General features: G+C 35.2%; 1 protein-coding gene across 12 annotated transcripts in view; it reads left to right on the forward strand.

Moving 5' to 3' along the window:
• ABCA6 (ATP binding cassette subfamily A member 6) overlaps positions 1 to 13,771 on the forward strand; it is a 114,533-nt gene that overhangs the window by 51,970 nt on the left and 48,792 nt on the right. For 4 of the 12 annotated variants that reach the window (XM_077853654.1, XM_077853652.1, XM_077853655.1 and 1 more), the window contains 7 exons: positions 3,000 to 3,100; positions 4,595 to 4,796; positions 5,829 to 5,990; positions 7,849 to 7,952; positions 8,337 to 8,563; positions 12,103 to 12,244; positions 13,189 to 13,374. In XM_077853654.1, coding sequence (XP_077709780.1) covers positions 3,005 to 3,100; positions 4,595 to 4,796; positions 5,829 to 5,990; positions 7,849 to 7,952; positions 8,337 to 8,563; positions 12,103 to 12,244; positions 13,189 to 13,374 — 1,119 coding nt within the window. In that variant the 5' untranslated portion in view covers positions 3,000 to 3,004. Of the gene's footprint in view, positions 1 to 1,589; positions 1,874 to 2,999; positions 3,101 to 4,594; positions 4,797 to 5,828; positions 5,991 to 7,848; positions 7,953 to 8,336; positions 8,564 to 12,102; positions 12,245 to 13,188; positions 13,375 to 13,771 lie in introns of those variants that run through there. The other 8 variants (XM_077853651.1, XM_077853658.1, XM_077853660.1 and 5 more) reach the window with 6 other exon arrangements.

Below are 13,771 nucleotides of genomic sequence, written 5' to 3' on the forward strand. Positions count from 1 at the left end.
TTTCTTGGTTTCTTTTCTTTACCCTTTTCTTATTTATTTTTAAAGTTTGGTTCTAGATCTGAACAATTTCTCCTCCTCCTCCTCCTTTCTTTCTTCTTTCTTCTTCTTCTTCTTCTTCTTCTTCTTCTTCTTCTTCTTCTTCTTCTTCTTTTTCTTCTTTCTTCTTCTTCTTCTTCTTCTTCTTCTTCTACTTCTTCTTCTTTCTTCTTCTTCTTCTTCTTCTTCTTCTTCTTCTTCTTCTTCTTCTTCTTCTTCTTCTTCTTCTTCTTCAATTTATTTTATCCACCATTTCAAGGTACTTCTAGCCAGAGTTTGGGTACTTCATTATATTAGGTTGCCATTTATGGGGAAATCGTCAGGCTTAAATGAAGAAAATGACCTCCCAAATAAAAATAAATCAGAGTAAATAAGTCAAGGAAGAGGAACAAAAAGCATATATAAGAAGCAATGGTACAAAGTAAAACTAATAAATTACAATCTAAATAATTTCTGATATTGTAGTTGTGAATTTTAGTTGTGTATGTGATATTGTAGTTGTGTATTGTAGTTGTGAATTTTAATGCAGTTATAAGCAAAGTGAAAATTCCTGAAATAGATTCCTAAAATAGAGTACATAGAGTCTAAAACAACAAGAACATTAATAAAAACCTGAACTATATTCCAAGTGATTGAAAAGAAACAGAATTTTTGTTTGAATCACTGACCTAATATTGATACAAAATTTTAACAGTGTTTTTGAACTCCCCCCACCATGAGACCTTTAGAACATCTTTATTACCTTTGTTTTTGCCAACTTTTAATGTAAAGACATGTAACATTTCACTGTTGACTTTTTAAAAATAGAACTAATTACCAAGAAAAGAAATATACATATATAATACCATAGCTTAATTTTTAAAAAAATTATCCTTTTTTTTTTCCAGAACAACTCTCAGCTTTATGATTATTAACATCTGTGGCTTGGGAGCCATGTCAAATATTTGAGATTTCCCAATTCATGGACTTTGACTTCCTGTTTTGCCATTTACTTTGGCAGGTCAAGAAAAGCTTGCAACTTTTTACAGAGAGATAGACTACGCAATGGGAGTTGAATAAATTTTATATTTTTCCCAGTCTTTATGCAAAAAAAAAACTGACCTGAATCTTTTTAATATTTTCTTTAGTCCTTGGCACTCTGCTTACTTTTAGTTTGTTCGCATGCCCTCTGAAATCCTACATCCTGTATGAACAGAGCAGAGAAAGGAATTTGTTCATAATTATTCATTTGTCTAAATTAAGTGTTTCTCTAAGGCAGACTATGGATTGCTTAGCTTGATTAGGAAAAAAAAAATCAGCTGCAGCACACTCTGCCCACTTAACACCAATTAGTCAAATATATCATTGGCAGTTGTGTTTAGGCATTAGTAGTAAAAAAGAATAATAAATAAATAAATAGCTAAAGATTTCTCATACACATTTAACTACTTTGTTTGGTTAGTGGCTGCTTTTACTTGTTTATTGCTCCGTTTCCCCATCTTGGTCTCATCATGTCCGACAGGCTAGTTCCAATTTCCTTGTTTACCATTTTACCCCTTATCCCTGAAGTTGAAAGGCCAAGTGCACAAACACAGGGTTTGTTTTATTCCCAACCAACCACCGAACCATCATTTCCCTGCAAATAATTGGCTTAGGGAAGAAGAAGCAGAAAACAAAACAAGTTCATCATGTGCAGCTTGGTCTGACTACACACCCTTTCAGAAAACAGGCTGGGTAAGACACCCATTTAAGGAATAAATGAAGAAGTAGCAATAAGGAAATTTTAATTGTTGCCGTACACAAAAAGAGAACTGTGCTTTGACAGTGTTTCCAGAGTACTTTCCTAATTTTTCTGACAGTAAGTAAAGTTCTATTTTGTTGTGCTATGCCAAATATGTGGGTGGACACTGCTGAAAATCAATCTATTTTTCAGATGTTTCCAAATATTCATATGTATTATATTGAAGAACTGATAATAAAATTTTTCTGTTTATTCCCAACCAACTCTTATTGTGTAGATACAACAGTAGAATATAGGAAAACTAGCTAAGGGAGAATTGTCTGAATATTTTGTCATGCAAATATAAAATAATTTAATTCTAAGATTAGAAAAACTGAAAAAAATCGTCTCTGTTGGCTTATGTGCAAACATTTGGGCAAAATTACTTTCCATGTGATTTCTTTCTTTCTTTTTCTCTTTCTTCTTTCTTTCTCTTCCTTTTCTTTCTTTCTCTCTGTTTCTTTGTTTCTTTCCTTCTTTATTCCTCCTTAGTTGGTTAGTTTGCCTCCTCAGTTATTCAGGCACTTCTGAATTCAGACAAATTGAGATGAGTTGTTTCTTCTTGTGTTTCATAATCAGGTTTCTGCTAGTTTGAGTCTGGATTCAGCTAGTTGAGCTTCAAGCTATTCAGTTTAATCTAGAAGATAAATACTATAGGAAAATAGTTCATTGGGGTTACATCTAATGGATATAATTAATTATTCAAATGAATTTAAATAATCAGAATTTTTGATTAATTTGATTGGCTCTGGCATTTCTATTTAAATGCAAAGAACAAAAAATTATTATTAATCAAATGAGATATAATTCAATTACTCCATATAGTTAGATTTCTGTTATAAAAGGTTAAGAAAATGTGAAGTATCTTACAGGTTCTAAAATCTAATGATATCTTTTCCATTGTTAAACTCTGTATTTCTGTAAAATTGTGATTTTTGTGGCCACTACCTCCCCACCATTACCCATTCTCTGAAATAACTTACTATGAGTATATTTGATGTAAAATTTTGCAGTCATGTATTATTAAAATAATATTTAAAAACCATTTTTCATAGTTCTTAGAAATCGGAAATATTTTCCCTAAAATATGAGCAAGATTTTTCTTTTTTCTTTTCTCCCCTACTTCCCAAGGTTTTTCTTATTACATTTACTGTTCTAGTTTATATTCCACTGTGTTTACTTTCTCTTTGTTTTTCAATGACAGGCTAAATGCAAACAAAACAGAAAAGTGTGTATCAGCAAACTCAAGCACTTCTGTGCAAGAATTTTCTTCAGAAATGGAGAATGAAAAGAGAGAGCTTATTGGTATGTTTGAAAGTCTGCCTCTTTCTGCAGCTCACATATTTTTTTATTTCACTGCCTAACGATACTCTTATTTTATATTTTAAGTAGCAGACTGGATTTGTTGATTTTCAGGTTCTTCTAATTATACTTGTCAAACTGAGAGACTCATAGCAGTCTGTGACACATAATGTAGAATTGCAAAAAGACTAAAACTATTACTTGTTTTTTTTTTTTTTAAAAGAGAGTAAGTAAAAATTTAATTGCATGGTAAATTATAGCAACTTTTAAGGTTGTTACCATATGTAATAAAATTAGAGTAAGGAAATAATGAAAAGAATGCCTGGAAGATCAATAAATTTTAGTTTGGGGGACTTATTTTCAAAGCCATGAATTTTGTGCACAGATATTATTTCTAAGAATTATGACCAAGTAACACCACTAATTGTCAGTTTGCATTAGGTAGATAAGTAGGCCATATACAGCTCCAAATCTCAGGGGCTGATCTCAGCAAAGATTTATTTTTCACTTTGCTTACAATCTAAGGTTGGCAGTGAAACTGAAGTGGGTCTAGTAGGTGAAGGAATCTCCTTCACACAGCCATTCAGACCCAGCCTTCTTCATTTAGGGACACTGCTATCTCCCTAGACCTTAGAGATCTCCTTGGGATCCTCTATATCCCATCAGATGAACAAGAAGTACAGGGGCATCTGGATGGCTCAGTCATTTGAGCGTCCAACTCTTGGTTTCAGCTTAGGTCATGACCTCAGGGTTGTGGGATTGAGCCCCGTAGTAGGCTCCATGGTCAGGTGGTCAGGAGGAGTCTGTTGAGAATCTCTGTCTCCCTTTCTATCTGCCCCCCCTCCATGCTCTCTCTCTAAAATAAATAAATAAATAAATATTTTTTAAAAAAATCAAGAAGTACAGGGACTGAGACAGAATAAAGAAGGTTGTGCATGGTTCCATAAGCCAGGCCTTGAAGGGGCGCAAAGCATTTCTGCCCACATTCCATTGGCTAGAACTCCAATCACTTGGTCCTACTTGATTTCCAGAGGCTGGGAATGTTGTCTAGCATTGTGCTGGATCACTAGGCAGTCTCTACCACTCAGTTCCTTTTCATAATGTTTCATTTCCAATACAAAAATGTGACAACTGACGAAAACCTTATTTGCCACCATGAACTCTATCTGGGATACTCTGTGTCTTATAAACTGTAATGTCAGATGCCCATACATAAGAATTGTCATCCTATTAGTCATTCTGTTAGTTTCTATGATGGCTTCTGCAGTAGTTCACGATTTAATGTAAAAGTTTAATTCTAGTGTTGGAGAATGATATGTGTAGCAACTAGCTCAGTATGCATTTTTTGTTGGGTTCCTTTTGCTCTGAAGAGCAGAGAGCAAAGAGAAGCCAACCATGTGGCAAAATTGGAATCTGTCTTCAACAATTCTTTGGTATTGACTGAACTTTGTAAGGGAATATAATTTAAATTCATTCCTTTTTTTCCCCCTATTATAGGAATGGGGGCTCCCAATACTTCTGGGACTGTACATGGGACTGCTTTCACATTTCAGAGAAAACATATATTTTCCTGAACTGCCTCCTCAAGATCTGGGAAGGGCAGATAACATTAGTAACTCTATAGATATTGTATATACACCTATCTCTGATCTAACCCAGCAAATAATGAATAAAACATCATTTGCTCCCTTTTTGAAAGGTAGGTGCACTAATGGCAATAAAGAATTACTGATATCATTTTATATCTTTTTGATACGATATATACATGTTTAATTTGAACTTACAGTGATCTATTGTGCTAATTATTTAGGTAACATGACAGCTTACAAATTTAATTAGTTTTTGCTTTCTCTCAAAACAAGTAGCCTTGTAAGCCCTTTCAGCTTGATTGGGGGTGGGGGGTCCAGTTTAGGGAGGTCTACATTTCTACTGGAATTTACCTAAAACAATAAATGTATAATTTCAGATTTGTAGAATAGTGTCTAGGAGAATATGTCATTTATGGGTTGCACATGTTATTAACATGGAAACACACCAAGATTGATAACTCAGGAAAAAAACATCTAAATAAAATAAATGAAATCATGGTTATTAAAAAGTAATTTCAGAACCATGAAAAGTAAGGAAAGATAATCTAAAGATGTCCTTTCTGCGTGTAGTTTACTTTGTAAACATCTTTAAAAACTTTCATTCTAAATGAAGTCACTATGCCACTGAGATAACTAAGATAAAATATATATTTCACTCTTGGGCAAGGTGGCTGCAGTTTGGCTGTCTACTCTCTGAATCCTCGATTTCTAATGGATAACATTGCTGGCTGTTAGAAATAGTCACTCCCTCATAAGGCAAAGATCAGTTGAGGTGTCTTTGCTCCAGTAATCTGACATCTGGAATTCCCTAACTATATAAAACTACTCCAATTACCTCTACTTTTGTATCCTAATTCTCTTATGCACACTTACCCCAGCATAATATTTTTATGTACCTGAAACTTGCTGTAATACTTGCTGTTATTAAAAGAAAATACTAAATTCTCATGCATGTCTCCTGAGTCTAGAATCTAAACCATTAAAAAAAAATTTCCCTCCTGTCTTTGGGGTAAATTTAATTTAAGTGGAAAATGATTTTAGCTTAATTCCAGTGAAAAATATATGATGACACAGCTGGATATCACATTCCATTTTGGTAAAACTCTCTACAATGCTCTCTATTTTTACCTTGTCATTCACAGAAAGAAGGGTCATTGGAGTACCCAATCAAAAATCCATGGATAAAATACTTGTAGACAATACCTCAGAAGTCATTGGAATAATCTTTCATGACACTTTCTCTTATAAATTAAAATTTTTACAGGGATATCACATTCCATTTTTGGAGGAAGATCCTTCCACAGGTGACTTTCAATATAAAATATTTTTCATGTTTCTAACGTAAGAAATAGGTCAGGTTGGGCAACAGAGATGTTTTTGATAGAACATGAGAAAATAGGGGCACCTGAGTAGCTCAGTCAAACACCTGTCTTTGGCTCAGGTCATGATCTCAGGATCTGGGATCCTGGGATCAAGCCTGCATCAAGCTCTAAGCTCAGCTTGTTCTCCCTCTGCCCCTCCCCCACTTTTGCTCCCACTCTATCTAAAAAAAAAAAAAAAAAAAAAAAAAAGAACATGAGAAAAAGCACGTTTTATTGCTAAACTTATTCCAAGGTCAGTCATATCTTGCTACTAGAAGAAAACTCTTAAAGCATTATTGAGTCATCCAACAGAAGTAAAGCGAAAGCATAAGTGCATGTTGCAGAGGATGCAGAGAGTGATAAAGACTGAGAGATCCTAGCCTCAGATGAGGTTCCAGGTTGCAAGAAAGGCACACATTGTACAATTAATGACAAGTGCAGAAAGGGAGACAGAACATGAAGACTCCTAACTCTAGGAAAAGAACTAGGGGTGGTGGAAGGGGAGGAAGGCAGGGGTGGGGGGGTTGGGGGGAGTGGGAGTGAATGGGTGATGGGCACTGAGGGGGGCACTTGACGGGATGAGCACTGGGTGTTATTCTGTATGTTGGCAAATTGAATACCAATAAAAAATAAATTCATTATTTGAAAAAAATGACAAGCGCATGGAAAGGTGCTGAGGGGTAGGAGATTTAGACAAGGGATTAGAGAAGCCCTACCTGGCAAAGTGAAGTTTAAACCAATAAGGAATAGCACATGGGGGTGAGGGTTGCTAAAGGCATTATATTTCAGATAGACAAAGAGCAAGTGTGAAAGAAAGTCCTGGGGTGACAACAGGCATCTGATGGTATATATGGAAGAAGAGCAGCTTAGCTGAACAAAGAATACAAAAAAGATGAGGCTGAAGTTACCCAAAGCTAGGTCCTATGACGCCCCACAAACCTAGAGTGATGGAGAGATGTGGAGGTACTTTAATCAGGGCAGAGAAATGATCAGACTCCCAAGCCTAAGTGAGCTCTCTGGATATAGCCCAGAGGATGAATTACAGAGAGGTCAAGGAGAATGCAATGAATCATACCAGGGAACCAATGGCGGCTTCGACCAGAGGCAGCTGAGGAGAGTGAGTGAATTTGAGGACATTTTAGGAAGCAGAATTGATATGATTAATAGAGTTGGTTCTTTTCCATTTTTTCACTGAGTGTCTACTTTGTGTCCTGCACTGTTCTGGCCCTGGGGATGGAAATGAGCAAAACATAGAGCCTGCTTGCATGAATCATTTCAATCAGGGGCAGGGGGGCAGGGTAAAAACAATGCCCTCTGCCAGGTGGTGTTTAAAGAACAAAGTAAAATAGAGAAGGCTTAGAAAATAGAGCCTGAAAGCTCTTTTAGTTGCTTTTATTTATGGTAGCTGGTAAAGACCTCTGCACTGAATTCACTTTTGAGAAGAGATAAGGATAGAGGGAAGGAGAGAGCCATGGATCCATCTGCAGGGAGAGCATATGAGCAAAAAAAGTTCTAGCACTAGAGTGCATTTAGCATTTTGAGGCCCAGCAAGGAGTGCAATGTGGTCAGAGCAGAGTGTTTCCTCTCATCTTCTTTTGACTTTCTAAGACTTTCTATACATGCTATGGTCTCCATGAATAAAAGTGCCTAATTGAAAACTCATTTGCTTCTTTTTTTCTATGTGGCTATAAGTTCTGACTGGTGGAGCCTCCTCTATATTATTTTCTCTTCAATTCTTGTTGTTTATTCTCTAATTGCTTTCATCTGATAATGTTGGTTATGCTTTTCCTTGTGCTTTTAGCTCATTGTTGGAATCGGTATGGTGAGTTTTCCTGTTCTCTGGCCAAATACTGGAGTAGTGGATTTGTGACTCTACAAACTGCAATTGATGCTTCTATTATACAGGTAAGAAAAGTTCTAATAATTAATGTAAACTAATTCCATAGGCATCAAAATTTTGATGAAAGATAATATATATATATTCAAGTTTTCATATGTTTATATAATGAAGCAGGTATACAAATGCTGCAGCTGGATTTAGGCAAAGGAATGCATTGTTATTAACTTTGAATGTTCAAGTAGCTTCAGAATAACAGGAAATTGCAAAAACAATGTACACGAAGGTTCACGTGCCCTTCACCCAATTTCTCCTAAGAGTAATATCTTGCGTAACCACAGAACAATATTAAAATCAGGAAATTGATGTTGGTATAATCTCCATAGTTTATTCAGATTTAATCAGTTTCTAATTTTTAAATAATGATTTTATTTGTTTAAATCTTACTTCAGATCACAACAAATCACTCTGTGATGGAGGAATTGATGTCAGTTACTGGTATAAATATGAAGACTTTACCTTTTATTTATAAAAACATTCTTCAAAAGGAACTCTTTATTTTCTACTGCCTGCTTAACTTTCTTCCATTTATATATTTTATAACACTTAATGCCACAAAAGAGAGAAAAAAGTGCCAGGATATGATGAAAATGATGGGTCTGCAAAAGTCAGCCTTCTGGTGAGTGAGTGATTCAAGCAGTACAAACGAATAATCGAAACTAGGAAGCAGTTAAAAAAAGTGTTATTATTTCAAAAAAATTATGGGTTAAGTTGGATACATTGGCTACTTTTTCCTTTGTTCTGATTTTTTGATTTAGTCCTTTTAAAATTTTGCTATGAAAAATGGGGATTACAATTTGCTGAGCACTTTTTCCATGCCATGAGTATATTAAGCTAATGCTGTGACAGAGATTATTCTATTAAGATCAAAGAGAATAAAAGAATTGTCTAATGTCAGATGGATGATGTTTATGGACCAGAGCTGGGACTCCAACCCAGCTGCCTTGATTGAAATTCTCCTGCTAGGTCTTCCCACAGTTATCATTTGATTTCTCCACACTCCCTCATATTGAAAAAAATGTATGATCCTATAATAGCTAGCTTGTGTGCAGAGGTATATATTTTTTTGCAGCACTTAAATGCCATATGTTGGAATTGAGATAGCATATAAATTGTGCCCAGCACATATAGCACTTAGGATGGCATATAAGAAGGACTTAATAAAAACATTTACTTCATATATTGATATATTTGTATCTTGCCTCATTCACAAATGATTTAAATTATTTTAATATTTTTTATCGTTTTATTTTTTAAAAAATATTTTATTTATTTGAGAGAGAGCACGTGCACACACCAGCAGCAGAGAGGGGCGGAGGGAGAGGGAGAAACAGGATCCCGGCTGAGCAGGTCACACATGGGACTTGATCCCAGGACCCCGGGATCATGACCTGAGCCAAAGTCAGATGCTTAACTGACTGAGCCACCCAGATGTCTCTAATGATTTTTAAATATATGTATATATATTTTAAAATGTATTTTTATGTATGTCTCTATGTGTGTGTATTTGTATTATAATAAAAATAAATAATTGAGGAATAGAAACAAGGCCTAACAAAATGAAGAGTAGGTAAGACTAGCAGATAAAAATGCAAATCATAAAAACTCTAAGCTTCCAACAGGCCAAAGCAGAGAATTCTGCAATGCAATCAGATGCAAAATCCACATTGCCCAGGAAACGGAAAAATAATCTGTTCATTTTAAAAGAAGTCTAACATTTTTCAATATTGAATCCTGGAAGATATTTCTTATTATAGTCCCCATATCAAGAAAATTACTCTTTATGAATGTAAGACTACCTGGAATGGATAAGGAGCTGTTTTTTGAACAATCTTTTGCAAGCTACATGTTCTCTGAAATAAAACTATGGTCTAGGAAATTTTATATTTCCTATAAAGTGTATTTGATTAAAAGAGGGAGTTTTGATTCTAAGATACCTTAATTGTGAATAGAAAAAGAGGGAACTGTTTCTGAAACCAAAAAGGAAGGAGAGGAATGGTTTGAATGGAATTTTGGCAAATGCAAAGGAATGAATGGAGTTTGTTAGGAGGGAAGGGGAGGAATCTGTGTAAAGGACCATTTTTCAGTCTAGGGACCCTCTTGTGGGGCAGCATCCCTGTAGTCACCTGAGAATAGGTAGGCACAACTCAACTCTAGATTAAAATCAGAAAGGTATTGGATGTTTAGATGTGAGTTCATTCTCAGGATAAATGCTTCCTAGTATGCATGTAAACTAGATTTAGCAAAATGGATTTATAGGTCCTTAAAACTAAGAAGGAAAAAATCTGAAATGTCTTTATTAAGTACAGAGTGTTTATTGGAAATAAGTTTTATGACAACCTTTTAAAAAATAATGTAATAAATTTGAAATACATCAACATTTATTATTTCAGTGTGATACCTGAATTGCTTTGGTTTTATCATGAAGGTTTTCATAGCTTTAGTAACATCTCCCTCCACCCCAACTCCCTGCAATGAGCTCCCTTTTCTAGGTAATGTTTTAAATTCCTTAATTTGTAATTCTCCTATAGATTTTCAATTCCTACCTATAGTAGTTCCCTTCTGTACTCAGGAAGCGGATTCTGCAGAATGCCATATGCTTTCCAAAAATGCTGATGTTTCTAATAAAGGCTGAATCATTATAATGACATGACCTTTAAAAAAAAGGTCGAATAAGCAGTAATTAAACCTATTGTAGTGGGACATATTGATGCAAGTTCCTGCTTTCATTTTATTTTTTAAATTTTTTTTCAAGTTCCTGGTTTTAATACTCTCGCTATTTTTTTTCCAGTTGTTTAATTCTTATTCAGTTGACCGATTTTATGTACAGGAAAGAGCTCCGGACTGAGAAAGGACTGTGACAAATCTTAACTTTGTTACTGATTTACGTTGTTGACCTTGAATAGGTCCATTAAGTGGTAATAGGAACTACAGTTTACTTATCTGGAAAATGCGAAACGGGCTCAAACACCCTGTGGGCTAGTTAGATGGAAGATAGAATACTATTTCTTAATAACTACCTCATAAAAATGTGAATACCAGCACATCTAAAGCAAAGCAGCATGAACACTTAAGAATGTACCATAGGGGTGCCTGGGTGGCTCATTTGGCTAAGCATCGGCCTTCAGCTCAAGTCATGACCCAGGATCCCAGGATTGAGTTCCCTCTGCCCCTCCCCCTGCTCATGCTCTCTCTCTCTCAAATAAATAAATTAAATATTTTAAAAAAGAGTATACTGTAATTTATATCAGTTGAAAAAAGAAATCATAATAGGAAAAGCAATAATAGGATGGGCTTTGTGGAGTTATGAAATTTCAGTTTTCTACTGCTAGGGAGAGTGGAGGTCATGCCAGCTGGGATTCTCAAAAATGGTCAAATTATCATCTGCCCCTAGTGCTTCCATGGTTGCTTGATTGATCAGCAGATGTTAAATTTCCTTCCGCTTCTACAGTTAGAACATTTTGGTAATATGTAATCACACTTAAGATACAAAAATGACAAGTACAAGAGTGTTCTTGTTTTTTCTTTTCTTTTTAAAATTAGTTTCAGAGGTAGAATTTAGTGATTCATCAGTTGCATAGAACACCCAGTGCTCATTACATCACGTGCCCTCCTCAATATCCATCGCTCAATTATCCCTTCTCCTCTCCCACCTCCCCTCCAGCAACCCTCAGTTTGTTTTTTAGACTTCAGCATCTCTAATGGTTTGCCACCCTCTCAATTTTTATCTTACTCTATTTTTTTCTTCCCAAGTACAAGAGCGTTCTTGGTAACAATGCATCAGAAATAAAAATCGGAAACAACTTAAATGTCCATGGACAGGAGAACATTGGAATATATTCAGACAATGAAATATTACACAGCAGTGTATAATATTGTATATGTTGATTGATAAAAGGCAAGCAGCAGAAGAATACATGCAAGATCATGCTATTTATGCAGTGTTCATACTATTTATAAAATATGTGAACACAGAACTTATGCCTAGCCAGTAGGCAGCAGCCCAGCCATGCCTAAGTAATATTAGTAATATTTTATCTATTAATCTAGGTGGCAAGTAGATGGTAAATGTTGTACTATTCTTTAGATATTTTTGTACATTTTAAATATTTCATAATGGAATTAAAATAATTAAAATAATTTTTTGTCTTTATGTAGGATCTCCTGCGGTTTAATCTATGCTGGTTTCATCTTCATTGTTTCCATAATGATGACAGTTATCATAACAGTTACCCAAATTATAGTCATGACAGGCTTCATGGTCATATTTACACTCATTTTCTTATATGGTTTATCTTTGGTAAGTTCATACATAATATTACCATATTCTCTGCTTTAGATCTTAGCTGTCTGTAGCAAAAATGAATTTCTCTGGAGGTCACTACAGTTATTTCTTTCATGTCCATTTTGTATGTGTGTGCATATGTGTGTGTTTGGTTGAGAAATCTCCATCAATGTGAGAAGATTATGTAATATAAATAAAATCGAACCTCTCTTTTGCATAAAATTCTGAGTTAATGAAATGATGCCCCCAAAAGAAAAAAATGATTCTAAAATTATTTTGACTTTAAGACTTTTCTAGATGATTTTAGAGGCTGCCCTTGAGGAGCGGACCCATCTCTTTTCACCAAAGATTCTCTGTAACAATGGTGGCTTTCACAGTATCTTTCTCTGACACATGACCTTGCCCTCACTTCCTGTGTCAAACTTCTTGCTTCGTAAAACAAGACCCTCTAAATTCTGCAGAGGGTGCATAGATGCTCTTTGTAATACATTAATGTAGGTTCTTTTTAAAAAAGATTTTATTTATTTATTCATGAGAGACACACAGAGAGAGGCAGAGACACAGGCAGAGGGAGCAGCAGGCTCCATGCAGGGAGCCGGATGTGGGACTCGATCCTAGGACCCTGAGCCTAAGACAGATGCTCAATCTCTGAGCCACCCAGGTGTTCCATTAATGTAGGTTCCTTCAGTGTTTCCAAGTCTGCATTTCTGTCCTTTTCTTAGCTCTCATACAACTTGTCCCCACCTTTTCTTCGTCAACTAAAGCCCAACAGTTGAGGAGGGCAAAAAAGAATCCTCTTTACAAAGAGGTTGAAGGAAAGGCTGAGCATTAATATTTTCATCACTGTCTCACTGATATATATTTATATTATGATCTAAAGATCCATATTTTATTGTGCTACCAATGATGCTCAGGGAACTAAATCTGTTTAATGGCTAGATGTCTTCTCTCTCTTTCAGATAGCTTTAACATTCCTGATGAGCGTGTTGTTAAAGAAGACTGTCCTCACCAATTTGGTGATGCTTTTCCTCAATGTGTTTTGTGGGACTATAGGATTCGGTGTGTATTATAGACAACTTCCTTCCTCTTTGGAGTGGATTTTGAGTATTTGCAGCCCCTTTGCCTTCACTGCTGGGATGAATAAGGTAAGAACATAGTTAATTGCTTTTTATTGAACTTTCAAAAGAATTTGATATTTCGTGACTTCATAATCACTCTTTCAATTTAAGAGCATTTATTCTAAACGATTTTACCCTAAAGCTAGATTTGAGAATGTTATTATTACTTTGTAGAAAAATCATCATCACACAAGGAAACTTAAATAAGAACATCTTGACTACAACAGATTTCATGTCTCAGATGTGTTTTCATTTTGAAGCCTTTTCTTCTTGTTTCTCACGCTTTATATAATGAAGAGATTCTCTAGTTTACTAAAAAGCATTGTATAAACCTCTGCTTGAAACCTCAAGTCTGAAAAGTTTTCAAGACTATAAAGAGTTCAGCAAATAACAACAAAGTATATCAAAATACTCATGGACTAGA

This window comes from Canis aureus, chromosome 16 (genome assembly GCF_053574225.1).
Source record: "Canis aureus isolate CA01 chromosome 16, VMU_Caureus_v.1.0, whole genome shotgun sequence".
NCBI lineage: Eukaryota > Metazoa > Chordata > Mammalia > Carnivora > Canidae > Canis > Canis aureus.